Source organism: Danio rerio, chromosome 5, assembly GCF_052040795.2.
Source record: "Danio rerio strain M-AB ecotype USA chromosome 5, GRCz13ab, whole genome shotgun sequence".
NCBI lineage: Eukaryota > Metazoa > Chordata > Actinopteri > Cypriniformes > Danionidae > Danio > Danio rerio.
Window position 1 is genome coordinate 62,223,116 of NC_141025.1, and position 18,630 is coordinate 62,241,745.

The window sequence follows — 18,630 nt, forward strand, 5'->3', positions numbered from 1 at the left end:
CGGCTTCATCCACCCCATCTCACACATATGGTCATTTCAATGTTTGAATGTTCTAGATTAACCAAACTGACTTTATCTGTCATGTTTGATATCATTTGAAATGTCTCAGTGCGATTGGTACAATGGTCTCATTCTCTCAGAAACAGACATAATCAAAACAATAAATATATAACTTCAGGCATCTTTTGAACCACTGTGAAGGGTGTGACTTTTCCACTAAGTGTGAATGCCTTTTGTTATACACACAACCCCTTCCTTGAGGGAATTCTTGGATTATTTAAGGTAAGGTTTGAGAAAGGCTCAGGGCGATTCTGCCTAACCAGATCAGCCCATAACATGGAGCCTGCTCCATGTTATGTATATTTTTGAAGTCAGGTATGCATCTTTCATCTTGGATTTATCTTTGATAATTTGATGTTTTGTATTGATCATTTATGAATTGACTGATTGAATTTGGCATAATACATTTACCTGACTAATAAATTATGTTTTGAATTATTCAAACCTCGTGTTATTATCACTGATAAATGTTGTTGTCCATAGCACTACAAGCCACTGTACAGGTTAGTAACTGACTAAAACATGTTAGACGGAGCAGCGTGACACGCTATACAATGTTGTTAGAGATCCGACTAACAAAGTGGCATTAATTCAAGTATACTTAGACTGTGAAAGGCCAACTATTTAGAACAACAAAATATTGTTGAAACTAATTTAAATGTGGATATTTAGGCCTTCATCTACAAACTTATAATCCTGTGCGATTATTATTAAAATACTTTGTCTTGATTAAGTAGATAACAGATCTATGGGGACCACATAAAAATCTCCTAAATTGAGTAATGTAGGGTTCTGCCTATTTAGGAGAGTGGTTAATCGCTTAATCGCTAATGACCAAGACTGACAAGCTTGTATTAAGAGATTGTATACCCGGCCGGTGCAAGACTCGAGATGCTATAGGAATCTGAGTAAATGAGAATAAGGTACAATAACAAATCAAAAGAATATTCAATCATAATCCAAAATAATGTGAAAGGAAACAAAATAATCTTATCAATGTTTTATAATTGGAGTCAGATAAAACGAGGATAAATATATTAATATTCTAAACCACCTCATACTAAAATTGGAGTCAGATATAAGCTAAGTTTAATGAAGATCAACATTGTGCACTGGAAAGACCGAACATGCAGTGAACCTTCAACCACCATTGGATACCGTCATTGGACCAACTGGCTGGACCCTACATTATATAAATAATTTTTGATAAATTTTGAAATGTGTAGCATGTACATGACATATTTCATCTCTCTATGAAATATCTATATTCATATTTTACCAGTGGTACACGTACCACAGTTTGAGAATCACTGGACAATTAAAATATCCAGTAAATATTTCTTAAGAGGGTAATAACACTGACCTCCAAAAAAAAAAAAAAAAAAAATATATATATATATATACATATATATATATATATATTTTTTTTTTTAAACTGATTTATTCAAGAAATATAAGACTTATGATTCCACAAGAATTATTTTTGTTTAATAGGAAATACTGTGGAAAATGTCCTTGGTTTGTTAAAGATCACTTTAGAAACATTATTTTACAATGTATAGGCGGGCAAAAAATGGACTTTAACTGTATCGGGTAAGTTTACAGGTGCAAAAATGTGCTTTGATGTACTTGAATGTTGAAAATGTGTTATCCTAGTACATGGATCACCAAACTTGTTCCTGGATGTCTTGCAGATTTCAGCTCCGACCCTAATCAAACACACCTGAACAAGCTAATCAAGGTCCTACTAGGTACACTTGAAACATCCAGGCAGGTGTGTTGAGCTAAATTCTGCCGGGAGACAGCACCTCGAGGAACGAGATTGGTGTCCCCTGTCCTAGTACAATACGAAGATACTTGTCAAATAAATTAACATGGAAGATTACAATAAATGTTTCTCCAAATAGGGGCATCATCCATTCAATGTAAATAAGGTATGACATATACTGTAAAACAACACAAAACAAAACTACAGATTTGGTCAACTTTTAATCTGTATTAACAAAACAGGTAAAGAATGTGACGTCTGATACAAATATTCATCAAAATCTTAAAAAAATGCAGAAGGTGTTTCACAGCAGCGCACTCTTGATATAAGACAACAGACAAATGCTCTGGTTTAAGAGCGTCTGTATGCACATCCACGTCTCCTCCAGCTGCGCAGACACTCTCTCTGCCTCCTCCATCAGTTCAGGCTCATCCGAGATCAACCGAAGATGCAGCTGAAACAGGAAGACAACACGGTCAGTCAAAGTGGAAAAAAACATCTTTTTTCATTAAATACCATTTAATTTACAGTTGTTTTAGATCTAATCAAAACAACTGAATAAGATAAAGAATAAGTATATAGAAATGTTTGTAGTAGTACAGACAGGGGGAGCTTGAAACGGAAGCCATAAAGAGAAATGTTCTAATTTACATTTGCTGCCATCTGCTGGTCAAAGTTAAATTACGCTTAATCATGTCTGTTCAATCCAGCAGCATTCTTGTATAACTTATGTTCACTGTGAATCTAAAATTGTACACTGGATAATGTTATAAAATTGATTGCATTATTTTATATGATGTAGTCACTTTGCAATGTGTTATGCTAACATGAGCTATTAAAAGCACATAATATATATAAACATACATCGGTATGTGCCAAAAAAATTCTTATATCGAGGGGGAAAGTCCATTTATTTTTAGTTTTAAAAAGTGAAACATGTATGTTATTAGTTCACTACACACAAAGTAAAATATTTAAAGAACTGATTCGATTCAATTTGAATAGGCTTCCTGTGTCTCAATCTAGTCTGCTAATTAATGCAAAGCCTTAATATTGTCTCAGTCTGGCTTAATAGGCTTCAGAATCATGCAGAAGGCTTCTGACTTGACGGTTGTGCAGAAGATCATCAATGGAACGCTCCATAAGGAGGAAAAGGCAACTGCAAAAGAAGCTAAATACTCTCACAGTGCAGTTTCTAAGTATATTAATAGAGTGTTATGAGGAAGGGAAAAATGTGCCTGGAAAAGGTGCACAAGAATGATGGTAGCCTTGAGAGGATTGTCAATCAAGGGCGACTGAGGCTGGTGTCAGAGCATCAAGAATCACCACAGGCATCTGCACGACATGGCGTGTAGAATTCCATGTGTCAAACCACTCCTAAACCAAAAACGATGTTAGAAGCGTCTGTGCTGGGCTAAAGAGAAAAAGTGCTGGTCTGTTGCTCAGAGGTCCCAAGTCCTCTTTTCAGATGAAAGCTAATTTTGTATTTCATTTGGAAATCAAGATCCCAGAGTCTAGAAGAAGAGCGGAGAGACACAAAAGTTAAGCTGCTTAATGTCCAGTGTGAAGTTTCCAGTCAGTGATGGTTTGGGGAGCCATGTCATATGCTGGTGTGGGTCCATTGTCTTTTATCAAGTCTACAGTTAATGCAGCTCTAGACCAGGACGTTTTAGAGCACTTCATGCTTCCTGTTGCCGACAAGATTTTTAGAGATGATGGTTTTATTTTTCCAGCAGGACTTGATACCTGCACACAGTGCCAAAGCTACCAGTACCTGGTTTAAGGACTATGGTATCCGTGTTCTTAATTGGCAAACAGGGAAACTCACCAGACCTAGATGCCATTGAAAATATATGGGCTATTGTCAAAATGAAGATGAGGGAAGAGAGACCCTGAAATGCAGACAAGCTGAAGGCTGATAGCAGCTTGGGCTACCATAACACCTCAACTGTGTCAAAGGTTGATGGCCTCACCGCCTTGATGCTGTAATTAGTGCAAAAGGAGACCTAAAGGCTGATTTATACTTCTGCGTCAAACGCCGGCGTATGCTACGCTGACGTGCACCTCACAAAAAATGTAACTACACGTCACACGTGTTGAGTCCTGTGAAGGAGTTCCGGATGGAAAGTTTTGTTTTGTGTTTACCTCATAGTTAAAGTTGTTGCACGTCCGCCGGATCCTGCCTTAAAATGAGCATGTTTGAGCCACTAGTACATCCAGGAAGTGTTCAGGAAAAGCAAAACAGCAGCGAAGAAACTCGACACAGAGGAACATCAACACCTCACTGCCAACAAGCGTTCTGGAAGTGTTAATGCAGACCAACAGAGACAGCGTGCAGAAGTATAAATGCACAGCTACGCGCGTTGCATGCGCCGTGGGTTACACCGGTCACTTGACGCAGAAGTATAAACCAGGCTTCGTAAAGTACTGAGGACATAATACAGTACATTAACACACTTTTCAGAAGGCCAACATGTGTTTAAAATACTCATTTTAATTGGTCACATAAAATATTTTAATTTAGTAAAATACTAGATGTTTTTTTTAATCTTTAATCCACAATCATTCAAATTGAAACAAATGAAGGCTTGAAATATTCCACTGTGTGTGTAGTGAACTAATAAAACATACAGGCTTCACTTTTTGAAACAAATTATTGAAATAAATAGACTTCCCTTTGATATTCAAATTTTTTGGCATATATATGTTTTTTTTTTTTTTATCTAGATTCATCTAGATTATTCTTGGAATAATCTAGATTAAAATGGCTCATTTGAATACTGTCGAAGGCATTCAGAATATTTGTGCTACCCAAAAAATAATTCTTTGAAAACGGGTTTCTCAAGCCAGGTGGCGCATTAGACCATGGGCTTATCTTCTGTTTCCAAAAATGCATCATAAACTGCTTGAGTCTTATTTGTTTTGTTTCGGCTAGAATAAAAGCAGTACTTAATTTTTTAAACACCATTTTAAGGACAAAATTATTAGCCCCTTTCAGCTCATTTTTTTCCCCGACTGTCTACAGAACAAATCATCATTATACAATAACTTGCCTAATTACCCTAACCAGCCTAGTTAACCTAATTAACATTGTTAAGCCTTTAAATGTCACTTTAAGCTGTATAGAAAGGTTTTAAAAATAGGTAGTCAAATATAATTTACTGTCATCATGGTAAAGATAAAATAAATCAGGTATTAGAAATGAGTTATTAAAACTATTATGTTTAGAAATGTGTTGAAAAAAATCCTCTCCGTTAAACAGAAATTGGGTAAAAAAAATAAACAGGGGTTCTAATAATTCAGGGGGCTAATAATTCTGACTTCAACTGTATATACACACACCCACACAAACACATATATTAGGGCTGTAACGATACACCAAACCCACGATTCGGTTCGTATCACGATTTTTGACCCACGATTCGGTTCGTATCACGATTTTTTTTTCGTGTGGGGTGGGAAAAAAAAAGATTTTTAAAACTATTATTTATTAAATAACATTTGAAAAATCTTTATAAACTAAACGTCAAAGAACAATATTAACTATGCAAATTATTAACAATATAAATAGCCATATATAAAATAAATAGCCAAAGCTATATCACTTTTGTGTTCTTTGTAACAAAATACTGTTGAAAAACCAAACACAACTAAACTCCATTGTGTAGATGGTTCAAGCATGTTAAAAATTCTTTTTCAATCAAGTTCTCTTACATAGAAAAAGTCTAGGGATGCTCATTTCGGTTAATTTTGCTAAGGACAACCGCCGCTCATTAATCGGTTATTAACAGTCAACTGGTCAGATTACTATTAATTTTATATTAAACAAATTGACGTGTCTATTTTGTGTCTGACACATTAAATATTGCATTTTAAAATAGGCTACTTATTTTAATTTTTTAAAATTTATTTATTTTTAAATGTTAGCATATTAATAACAGAACAGAACAACAGAGCATCTTCACGCACCTGCAGTGTTTAGCACAGAAGAACAGAATAAACGAAATAAAATGAATAAAATAAATAGGACTGCCCTAAATTATTTTCATTTAAATAATTAATTTATATTACAAAACGAAAATACTGACTGATTCTTTTTAATAACCGGCATAGGCTGTTTTTTTCCCAATCATGTTTTTTCTTCCGTCAAATAAATATCGCAGACTTCCTCAAATTGCCCGCTCCACGGAAAATATGCATTTATTTAATGCCCCGCTGTTATTATTATAATAACAAAACCTTTTACATTTTTAATAGAAAACATTATTTTAAAGAATATGTCCTGATGTTTTCCTCTCTCTCCCTCGCGGGTCAAGTGCGCGCTGCGTGATGAAAAGACAACGACAAGAACGCGCACAAATGTTGACTTTTTGTAAACAGTTTTGTTGTTTAAATATGCTATTGCAATAATGTGCATACATGCTTTATAAGCCGAAAACAAGGCGCACCTCACTGCCTTTATGTTGACAAGGAAAAAAGAAGAGAAGAAGCGCGGTCCTCTTATGAAACGACTGAATCAGCTGGGTATCGATTGTGCATAAGTGTTGCTGTCTGTGTTGTTACAATTGTAATATTTAATACTATTGTGATATTCGAGATTTGTTCATTCATACAGCTCTGGATAACTTAAAACATCGATTAGACCTTCAGAGCGGCATTAATGCGTCCTGAAGTAAAGCGAAACCTATAAACTCCAGCAAGATAGAGTGATTATATGCAGAGCCATATACCTTTATCTCTAAATAAAGTATAACTATAGAAACTGTGTTCATCTTAACTGAAAGCTTCGTCCTGTTTCCTGGCCTCACGCATCGCGCACCTGTCAGTCAGCATGTAACGTAACTCCCAAAGGGTTAAACAGAAAGCGCACAGCACGGTTACAGAAAAGTTTCCTCTGCAGAGGAGTCGGGGCATCTGGTGAACGCCCATCCCTCTCTGCGCAGCCACATTAACAACAATGCTTTGACAGAATTGGCAATGTTTCTGCCGTTGTCGGTTGTCAAGCGTGGTTAAGTTGGTTTTGTTTTTGATATTCCTGACACATTCAGACGGTCCCTACTAAGAGCTCCATGCAAGCTCTCCCGTCTAAACGCTTATTGTGAGGGCTTAAACGGAGCAGCGCTTGTAATGTCGAGCAGAAAAAAATTGTTTCCTTACGTTCTTCTTCAACTAGCTTAACTTTTGCAGGCACGCGTGACGTTATTGGAAAGGTAAGGGGTGTGTCGCGATTCTCCCTTATTACACCGCGATTTCGATTTCATATCGTGTATCGTTACAGCCCTAACATATATACAAGTATGTTACTTGTCCAACATCTGTAATATTTAGATTTTTACTTTGATTTTTTTTTTTGTTTTAAAAAATGTCTTATGTTCATAAGAATTACATTTATAAGCTTATATATAAAAAAATATATAACACATACATAAGTATTATGAAAAAAATAACATCTACCATTCTGTCATCATCTATTCAAGCCTTTTCTTGTTTCAAACCTTTATAGATTTCTTTTTTTTGTTTAACACAAAAGATATTTAGGAAATTGTTGGAAACCTGTAACCATTGACTTATATAGTATAGTATTTGCTTTTCTTAATACAAGTGTTATTGGCTGCAGGTTTTCAACTTTCTTCAAAACATCTTTAGTGTTCAAGAGAAAAAAGAAATGTTTGGAATCACGTGAGGGTGAAAATATTTGCATTTTTGGGTCAACTATCCCTTTAACAACAGTTTTGAAGAACAAAACATGTACAACAATTTATCCAATTTTTGCCAATGAATAAAAACGTAATGATAACGTTTTAGGATGTTTAATTTAGGGATTTTCTTATGTGTGTTCACCTGAAGTTAGAATAGTTGAAAAAAGTGCATAAATAACACTGGAACTACTGGACTTATTTTACTACTAGAATTACCACAGTGGCTATGTCTAAATGTAGTTCGTTTCACTTTCACAAGTAGGACAGGCTTTTTTTTGTGACACTGAATACGCTGTTTTAAAAGACCTATCCTAAGTTATGCATATTTAAAGTCATGGGGAAAAGCAGCAGACACTGAAATGCATGCAGTCATTTTGACCACTACAGTAGTTCTAGGCAGAAATAATAATTTAATAATACAATTAATTGGTAAAAGTAAGGGAATTCTAGATATGTGGGTTTTATTTCAACAAAATTAATAAATAGCCAAATCGAATAACATTCTAGTGTCAACTGAACAGGTTATATTTTAGTCAACAAACCCTAAACTAACTGAAGTTTATTTCTAAACTAATTTCAAGAGGATCACATGCTTATGATTGAACACAGCAGGTCCTGCATTAGCCAAGTCATGATTCATCAATTAGACAATTCTTAGGTCTCCATAAATAACCTAAGCTCCATACCACAGTCATCTGTTTTGAAGAATCCCCCCTTCCACCTCCTCCTCCTTTCTTAGATGAGCGGCATGATGGCCCAGTGGTTAGCACTGTTGACTCACAGCAAAAACATCACTGGTTCTAGTCCTTACAATGCCAGTCAACTTTTCTGTGAGGAGCTTACATGTTCTCCATGTTCTAGCGTTGGTTTCCCCCAATAGTCATCTCTTTATAGATTCCTATTTGTTTATTAGCTATAAACAGCAGGGGAGTTCTCAAGATCTACATGAGCTCAAACTCCCCTCTTGCCCTGCAAACAGCAGGGAGCCCTGGGCTCAAGGATGTTATGAGCTCAGGGATCGTTCCTGCATTACATTGGATATCATTATTACACTAGAAATAACAAATTGCAAGCGGAAAATACGTGATATGGAACGGCCGCTGCTATAGTTAATTCGGTGAGCGTATTAGCCTTTTTGTACATACTTGGAACTTTAAACTAGCGCACAGTTGGCAACTTGGCATAACTTGGTTTAATTGCAGCAGTTTCATTTTGTTCCATGCAACAGAAATGCGGCTTTTACGATTAATTAACTGTTATAAATTAAAGCGCAGTTAATAGTGAAATCAGCTAATCGTTGCATCCCTATTGACTATATGAAAATTTTGGACTTCAGTGTGCAAAGACCTTACAACTAAAACTAAATCAAAAATTGCTGTCAAAATGAACACCGACCTTTAGGAATAATGCCAGATAGGCTTGGGCCAGGTCAAAATCTTTTTTGGACTTAAGGATGCAGCTGATCATCTTGAGGAAGCTCTTCATGACTCCAACATCTCCACCCATATCTGGAGACAGGGCCCGAAGTTCTGTTTCAATGGCAGAGGGCCCCAACTCTCTCAACAGCTTTACCGGCTCTTCATCTATCAGGAAAAAATAAAAAGATGACATGCTGTGATCTTTCACATCACATCACAGCAGCACTATAAAGAACCACATAAGGGACTTACAGGAGTTGCTCTCTATAGCATTCTCAAGCTCAATGTAGAAGTTGGACTTCTGTGCCAATACTCCTAAGTTGACAACTTTAGACTGAAAAACAAATTGAAAAATGTCATGAATTGCATATTATAGTATACACCTACAAATAAAGTCAAAAAGAAATAGACATACACGTTATATATACAGTGTAGGGCTGGGCGATATGGCCAATATATCATATCCCGGTATTTTCAGAAGGAATGATGGTAAAAGATATACATTTGGCATTTTCCCATAAATGAGTTAAAGCCTTTTTTAAAACTTCATTAAACATTTTTTAGCAAAATTGAGCAAATTCAAACACAGGGGTTTCCCCCGTTTACAAATAAACAGCTGCACAGAACATAACAGCTGCACAAAATCTTTGGTAAAGAAAATACAGTACAGGTTTTTCTTCAACTTAAAGCTTTAAGTAGCAAAACATTTCAAATTATAAACAAAATCTTTGATAAATAAATATTGAACAGTTTTTTTTCCTGCTCAACACTATAAACAGCACTACTGTGCTGTTGTACAAATAACAAAATAAACAGAACCATAGAAAACAGCTACATTGTCAGAGTAAAAAAGAACACACTTAAATAGTAACACAACAAAAAGTATTGTAGGATAGAAAAGAACCACAATAAATATAAATATAAAATAGTTTTTTATTTTACAATTACAGGGTTGTTAAGTAATCCTGTATACCACAGTTGTGTGATTTTTAAACAGTTAATTCAGCTGTACATGTTTTTTAGTTACACATTTAAATGTATGTATTGTGCAAAATTACTAAACAGTGCACATATGGAAGATATCTAAAATTAATTCTTTCACTCCATGTAAAAAATCCTACACCTTTTCTTTTGTTTTGACTTGTTTCACTAAATATTAAATAAGGAGATGAAATTGAATAGACTATAGATATGAGAAGTAATTAAATTTTTTCAGAGTACTGAGGTGAAATGCTGGTTAAGTACATAAATAAGCATGTTAACAGTCATTTTAACAGAGCAGAACGCAGAGCTAAATGTGTTATAACGTAAATGTAAAGAAGAGACCGTCATGTAATAAATAGTGAACTTATAATCTGTGAATATTAGGTGGTTTTACTTTCGATATGCGGTATAAATTCATCCCATTTTGGCAGAATTTAATTCTTTTGAATACATTCAGGTGCTGCTTGCCAATTTGACAAGGCTTCTACGTTTTTTCTTGCTGACAATTGTAGAAGAAATGATCGATAAAACGTTTCTGATAAATCGCAGTGACAGCTGCAGGCACTGTGTAATGTGTGTACATCTGAGGGAAGTCAGATTTCAATACAGCATTTACATTTATTCATTAAGCAGACGCTTTGGGTATGCATGTTCCTCCATGTCGCATCAGTGATGGGTTGTTCTTGAACGATTCGTTCATTTTGAACAAATTTTTGTATGACTCATGGAGTGAATCGTTAATTTGCGCAAGCACACATTTGTGCAAGTGGAGCTCACATGCTACCTTGGAGTGGTCTGTTTCGCGCAGAATGTGCATGTATGGCCATATCGATATTGGATAATACCGAATCGCGTTGGGAAATCCTATCGATATATTCCCAGAACCCGATATATTGCCCAGCCCTAATACAGTGCTGAGTATAAATTGAGTACACACCCTTTTGAAAATATTTTCTTTAATTTTATTATTTAAAGAAAAGAAAATATGGTGCATTTAAACAAAATAGTTTTTATTATGTTTCTCTTGATTTGACCTGTTTATTAACATTTTTATTTAATATTTTAACTAAAAAAGTTAGGTTAAAAGTCATTGGACATCTGTATAAAAATGCAGTACAATATATGTTTTTTTAAGAGGGCTAATAATACTGCATTTAGCAATTTTTACAAACTTAAAGACATACAACTTTTCCCAGAAAAAAAAGGAGATACAGAAATATAAAAAAGTATACATTTAAAAAAGTATTTTTTCACAGGATGGCTAATAATTTTGTCTTCCATACATACAAAGTTATAAAAAAAAATACCACAACTTTGAAGATCTGTATTTAATCAAAGAAACATGATGAAACCTTGCGCAATTAATCAATATGAAGAGTACTTGACCAAGTTTTTTTTTCAGCAGAAAACTAGTTGATAGATGTTCAAAAAGACCCCCTTCAGACACTCTAGTGACATCAACCCGAAAGTTGTGCTATTCTTTTTGAATCACCCGGTATAATAAATATAACAAATTTTTATCATAAAAATACAGAGGGAAAGAGAGAGTTTATTTTTACCTGGGCTTCTGAAGGTGTGTTGGGAAGAGAAAACTGGGGCACCAGCCCTGGAATGGTGGGAATAAAGAAGGGTGCTGCTTTGGGCACTTTTGGAGGCTCTTTGGGTTTGTTCTTTTTCTGCAGATAAAGATTTATTTGTAACATTATACGTTTTTCAATTTTAAACACACCGAACATTGTTCTGTGAGCATAAACCACTGTTTTGCTCTGTTTTTACAAGCACAGACCTTGATGATGTCGAGATGCAGCAGGTTCTTCCAGCGTGAGTCAGGAAGCAGTGACAGAGTGACCAGATGTTCATCTAACTGTGCTGGAGAAATGTACTCTGCCATCTCAGAACTGTCAGAGTCTAAGACCTCCTCCTCTTCTGTATCTGTTCACAAGCACAATCAAGGAGATTTTAGCCACAAGCTATATCATATTTTCAATTGTAATCAGTATGGTAACGCAATGACACCTTTGCTTGGGCAATTGCCAGGCAGCATGATCACAGTCGGCTCATAGTCTGCAGGTAGAGGGCGCAATGACACCAAACTGCACAGCGTGTTATTGGACCTGGAAAAGTGCCAGAACAAGTTCACATTTTGAATTATGACATTAAAGATATGCTTGGAACATAAAAACCATTATACTATTAACCTTCAAATGGTCACCAAAAATGCATCAAAAATAAGATTCAATATTTACTAATCCTTGTCTAAGACAATATATTTAAATAGATAGCCAATAATGTATATCTGATGTTAATTTACTCCCCCTCTGGTAACCCAAGTTATTGTATTTTACCCCTAAATTTAAAGTCTTGTGCAGTAAAATAGCTATTCTGCACGTGTAATCTGTTTGTTCATTAGCAAATTATTTTTAAGTGTTTTTTTTTTTTTTTGTGAACTAGAATGCAGGCTTTCCCACTTTTATCACACGATGTCTCATGAACAGGAAAATATGCCACTGTTGTGTTTTGCATAATATTATTAGCTTGAATAACGTTTGCATGAGTTTAATAGCAATAATTAGAACAATTAATAATTTACCTTGCTGTTAGTGCTCCTGGAGTTCCCTCTCCCATATTTGATAGCAGTTTGAACTTCACATTTAGCTTTACTGTAATCTAGTTTTTAACTCTCAGTATTTGAAATAGTCTTTCAATTTTAAAGTCAAAGCTGTTAAAATTTATTAGCCTTAAATTTTTTTAAGCAATAAAGCCACAAACAAAAAATCCTGATATTTTATGACATGGTCCCAAAAAACAAACAACAACAAATAAAAATTCCTGACTTTCAATGACAAAATTTTATGACATTCCAATAAAACTGATTGATTTGTCTGAAATGTTCTCTGAAAACTCACTTTCAGGCCACCCCGACAGTCACTGGGATTAGAAACTAGCCAATATTCTGGTGTATGAGATCCTTTGATGCTGCTTATATGCAAACTTTGCAAAATTTGCAAACAGCATCTCATTAACTCCAAACACTGACTGAACTGAAAAAACAGTTCTGACTCTGAACTGATGAACACATGCTGGAAGCAAAATAAACTATTTATGATTTCTCATGGTTAATGTAGAAATGTGAGTTGACAAAGACAAGTTTATACACTTTAAATGCTTATATAAATATAAAGCATTTTCATAAAATGAGTGCTTTAATAATGTTATATAACGACTTACATGCTAGTCACTATGTAATTATGTAAACAAAGTTATTAGAAACAGAAATCATCTATAAAATGCTATGCATGGCAATTATACTGACCTCAGCCAACTAACTAAAGCTACAGGGGTTTGGAAAGTATTCATAGCGCATCACTTTTTCCACATTTTTTTTTTTTTTTGCATTACAGCCTTATCCTATAATGGATTAAATTCTTTTATTTCCTCAAAATTCTACACACAATGTGAAAAAAGATTTTTTTTAATTGTTGCAAATTTTTAAAAAATAAAAATCCTGAAAAGTCACATGTACACCAGTATTCACAGCCTTTGCTCTATACTTTGTTGAAGCGCCTATGGCAGCAATTACAGCCTCAAGTCTTTTTAAATAAGAAGCCACAAGCTTGGCACATCTAGGGATTTTTGCCCATTTCTCTTAGCAGTACCTTTCAAGCTCTGTAATGATGGGAAGCCATGGTGTACAGCCATTTTCAGATCTCTCCAGAGATGTTCAATAGGATTTAGGTCTGGGCTCTGGCTGGGCCACTCAAGGCCATTCACTGAGTTGCTGTGAAGCCACTCCATTGATATTTTGGCACTGTGCTTTGGGTCATTGTCCTGCTGGAAGATGAACCGTCGGCCCAATCTGAGGTCAAGAACACTCTGAAGCAGGTTTTCATTTAGGTTAGCTCTGTACATTGCTGCATTCATCTTTCCCTCTATCCCCACAGCATGATGCTGTCACCCCCATTCACTGTAGGGATAGTATAAGCCTGGTGATGAGCGGTGCCTGGTTTTCTCCCAAACGTAACGCCTGACATTCACTCCAAATGGTTCAATGTTAGTCTCATCAGACCAGAGAATTTAGTTTCTTATGGTCTGAGAGTCCTTCCGATGCCTTTTGGCAAATTCCAGGCGAGAAGTGGCTTCCGTCTGACCACTCTACCATACAGGCCTGATTGGTGGATTGCTGCACAGATAGTTGTCCTTCTGTAAGGTTATCCTCTCTCCACAGGAGAAAGCTGGAGCTCAGACAGAGTGACCACCGGGTTATTGATCACCTCCCTAACTAAGACCCTTCTCCCCGATCACTCAGCTTAGATGGCCGGCCAGCTCTTGGAGGAGTCCTAGTGGTTCCAAACATCTTCCTCTTATGAATGATGGAGGTCACTGTGCTCATTAGAACTTTCAGAGCAGCAGAATTTTTTCTGTAACCTTCCCCAGCCTTGAGTCTCGAGACAATCCTGTCTCGGAGGTCTACAGACAACTCCTTTGTCTTCATGCTTGGTTTGTGATTTGACATGCACTGTCAACCCTGGGACCTTATATAGACAGGTGTGTGCCTTTTCAAATCATGTCCTATCAACTGAATTTACCACAGGTAACCTCCAATTAAGCTGCTAAAAAATCTCAAGAATGGTCATTGGAAACAAAATGTACTTGAGCTCAATTTAGAGCTGTGAATACTGATGTTCTATGTGATTTTTCAGGTATTTTATTTGTTATAAATTTTCAACAATTTGAAAAATCCCTTTTCACATTGTCATTATGAGGTACTGTGTGTAGAATTGAGCAAATAAATGAATTTAATACATTTTGGAATAAGGCTGTAACAAAAAACTGTGGAAAAGGTGAAGCGCTATGAATACTTCCCATATACACTGTGGATCTGTTTAAATATAACAATATTAATAATTAAAATAATAATAAATTAGCAGTTAGTCAAAAATTCCTCAGCATTCATTCTGCAGTCTCATGAACTCATAACCCACAATTGCTTTTCACTGTTCATTGTAGATTAACAACGAGATAACTGTGCTAAAAGCTTACCCCCAAGTTTAACACTCTTATCTCATGTGTGTGAAAAAATCAATTGAAAACAAGAGTTCACAAAGAACGTATCTGCATTGCAATCTCTTACCATAAGTAAACACCGAGGCCGTCAACGTGCGACGAGGCCAGGAAGTTCCCGGTAGGGGACAAACTGACACTCACGGCTGCTGCTTCTACCAGGAAACAGTCGACCAAACTATGAAAAAAAGCAAGAGAAAGTTAAAGGATGTGAAAGTGTTTGAGGAAATCATTCAATCATTAGATTTGGCCAGAGGGGACTTCATGGGCTGGAGGAATCCCCGCTAGAACAATCAAAAAAATATCCGACACACTAAATGTCACTATGGCCACATCTTCGCAAGATAATAATTATCTCTGAATTTGGCTTTACTGGTTACTTTGAAAAGTATCAAAGGCTGACTAACCGAAAAAAGGTCATCATAAATATCTAACCAGTAAATAATATAGAAAGTGGAAAAGGTGTCACTGGACAGGTCTGGTCTTTCCCTCCTGCAAAAGGCTATTTTGGGTGATTTGGTGTAAAACTACAATGATGCAATCTCACTAACACTTATCTTAGTATTACCTGTGGCATAAATGTTGAGATATAAACCTAAAAAGTTGTCAAGATATCTAATAAAAAATGAAGAGGGTTTTTATTAGATATTAGCGCGTCCACTAAAAGAAACATTAACACAAATCAAAAACTAAACTATTACAGTTTTAAAATATAGAAAAGTTTGAAACTAAAGCCTTTTCATGATCTGTTCAATTTACTGTAATTTTGTGCAAAGTAAAAGTTTAATTAAACTTTTGAAAATGTTTATTTTTGTTCTCCACTCTCCATAAAACTCATTGAAATGTAACGGCATTCTGTGAATTAAAAATATGTTTAAGTATAACATTAAGTATAAAACGAAAAATTATTTTGTAATTCACTGAAAAACATTTACTATGAACAACTTGCCAAACTGAAATGACCAGTGTGTCCATGTGTGACTATTCAAATAAATGTTTGGTTTGTTCTGTTTGTCTTGAAGAAAAGAATAGACTTATAATACAAACACTTTCTTTTTGTTTGAGGGTTTATCTAGAGCAGTGGTCACCAAACTTGTTCCTGGAGGGCCGGTGTCCTGCAAGTTTTAGCTCCAACCCTAATCAAACACACCTGAACAAGCCAATCAAGCTCTTACTAGGTATACTTGAAACACCCAGGCAGGTGTGTTGAGGCAAGTTGGAGCTAAACCTTGCAGGGACACCGGCCCTCCAGGACCGTGATTGGTGACCCCTGCTCTAGAGAAACACATAGTAATCTTGCAAACATGTTAAGAAATGCTGGCAGAAATGTAGAATATTCATATACGTTTATGGTATAAAATACACTACCTGACAAAAGTCTTTGCACCTACAGTATCCAAGTTTTAGGAACAGCAAATAATAACTTGACTTCTAGTTGATTATTTGGTATCAGAAGTGGCTTATATGAAAGGCAAACTCCTAAAGATTACGCTTATATTTCCAAAATAAAATATGATCATGCCTTGATTTTTATTTATTTCATTCGGACAATAAGATCTGACCTTGCTTAGACAAAAATATTGTCACTAAACTAAAATAATGCAGGGTATAAAATATTAAGTCATGGTGCAGTGAATAAAGAATAAATATTCTGTTTGACTGTTGTGAGCTTGAACTGCATTCATACAACTCTGCAATGACTCAAATAACTTATTAATAAAGTCATCAAGAATAGCAAAGAAAGCGTTTTTTAAGGACTCCCAGAATTAATCAAGATTCTTTGGATTTATCTTCAATGCCTCCATCTTAACACAAACACAAATCTTAACTTTGATGTGGAGGCTGAAGTATGAGGAGCGCTATCCTGCTGTAGAATTTGCCCTCTCTAGTGGTTTGTAATGTAATGGGCAGAACAAGTGTCTTGATACCTTAGGCTGTTGAAGTTGCCATCCACTCTTCAGATCTCTCGCACGGCCCCATACTAAATGTGACCCCAAACCATGATTTTTGCTTCACCAAACTTGACTGATTTCTGTGAGAATCTTGGGTCTATGTGGGTTCCATGCGGGTCTTCTGCAGTATTTGTGATGATTGGGATGCAGTTCAACAGAAAAATCAACCTTCTGACACTTCAAAATGATCAACTAAAAGTCAAGTTACTAATTGTTGCTCTTACAACTGGGATCCATGACAAGACTTTTGTCAGGTAGTGTATAAGGATGCAGTAATGCATTAACAAGTGATTAAGTGATTAATATTTTATACATTTTTAAAATATTGGTGTGTGTAATGATCCAGATACTGATACCATGATTTTATATGAAATTCAATTTAATGTCTGACATGGTTATAAAATAATATTTTCTTAATTCAAATGTGTAGCGGCTTGGACCTAGAAACAGTATTTCATACATCACGACTTAACAAGTGAATAGATGCTTTTGGCTTCGCTTAACACAGGAGTGTCCAAACTCGGTCTTGGAAGGCCGGTGCTCTGCAGTTTGGTTCCAACACCAATCAGACACACCGGGGCTAGCAAATCAAGCTCTTACTGGGCTTTCTAGAAATATCCCTGAAGCAAGTTGGAGCAAAAATCTGCATAACACCAGCCCTCAAGGACCGAGTTCGGACACCCCTGGCTTAACACTTCTTCATATTCCTTATAAAAGAGGTGAGACGCGACTCTCAAATATATTTTTATACCAACTGTTTGCTGGCTCATCTTGCATTATTTGATACAAATTGAAAGAAAATTTACAGGCAATCTGAGTCTTGACACATATTTATACTCTGATTCTTTAAAGAAACTCAAACAAAATACATCTTGCTGGGAGAAACGCAGGTACTATCTAAATTCTCTCCCATTTGGGGTAACATATTAGTTTCAAGGAAATCAGACAGGGGTTTTAAGCTGTGGTTTCAGAAAGGCTTACAGAAGATATCAGATCATTATGAAGATAATATATATTGACATTTGAAACCTTAAAGAAAAGACAGAAAATTCCTCAGTCTCATTTCTAAAGTATCTTTAGATACATAATTTTATGTAAAACTCATTCATGTCAGTGCCCAGGCCCAACGTAGTTAAGATGAAATTGCAGTTAAAGATCCCATTGCCAAATACAATATTTCTATGCTGTATAGCAAATTCGTAAATGCTTCCAAAGAATCTACATATCATAAAAACCTGGCTTGGACTGTTAATGTTCAGAAAACGAATGGGAAGAACGTTGTGTTTAAGAGCAAACATTAACGATCAATGCCCACTTTCAACTAATCCAATATTATTGGATAAAGAAAACATATATAATACAAGAAAAGTTAAACAAATGTAATAAAATCATTTTGGACATTTGTGGAAATTATCTGACTTTTCTAACATTATAGGAAACTTTGTTCCATTTTGTTTAGCAATGTGAACACTTGCCATCTTTTTGGAAAGAGTTAATAGGTGTGTTCTCTAAAACTATTGGTAAAGTGAACTGAAGTTTGTATTCATGGTCCATCTCTGTCACTCTGGATAAAGGAAATGTTTTCTTGTATAGCAATGGAAAGACTAACTTAATCAAACAATATTTTTTCCCAAGAATTGGGACTTTCATTGTTTTAGATGAGAATGGACTAACTGTGGAGTAACACC

The 18,630-nt window shown here is 35.5% G+C and overlaps 1 protein-coding gene across 1 annotated transcript in view; it reads right to left on the reverse strand.

Moving 5' to 3' along the window:
* Positions 1 to 2,030: 2,030 nt before the first annotated feature.
* Positions 2,031 to 18,630, reverse strand: part of wdr36 (WD repeat domain 36) — a 47,620-nt gene continuing 31,020 nt past the window's right edge. Inside the window, exons 17-23 of the mRNA NM_001308831.1 lie at positions 15,061 to 15,168; positions 11,946 to 12,043; positions 11,716 to 11,861; positions 11,489 to 11,605; positions 9,198 to 9,279; positions 8,923 to 9,110; positions 2,031 to 2,282 (exon numbers count right to left, since the gene is read on the reverse strand). Coding sequence (NP_001295760.1) covers positions 2,133 to 2,282; positions 8,923 to 9,110; positions 9,198 to 9,279; positions 11,489 to 11,605; positions 11,716 to 11,861; positions 11,946 to 12,043; positions 15,061 to 15,168 — 889 coding nt within the window. The 3' untranslated portion in view covers positions 2,031 to 2,132. The remainder of the gene's footprint in view (positions 2,283 to 8,922; positions 9,111 to 9,197; positions 9,280 to 11,488; positions 11,606 to 11,715; positions 11,862 to 11,945; positions 12,044 to 15,060; positions 15,169 to 18,630) is intronic.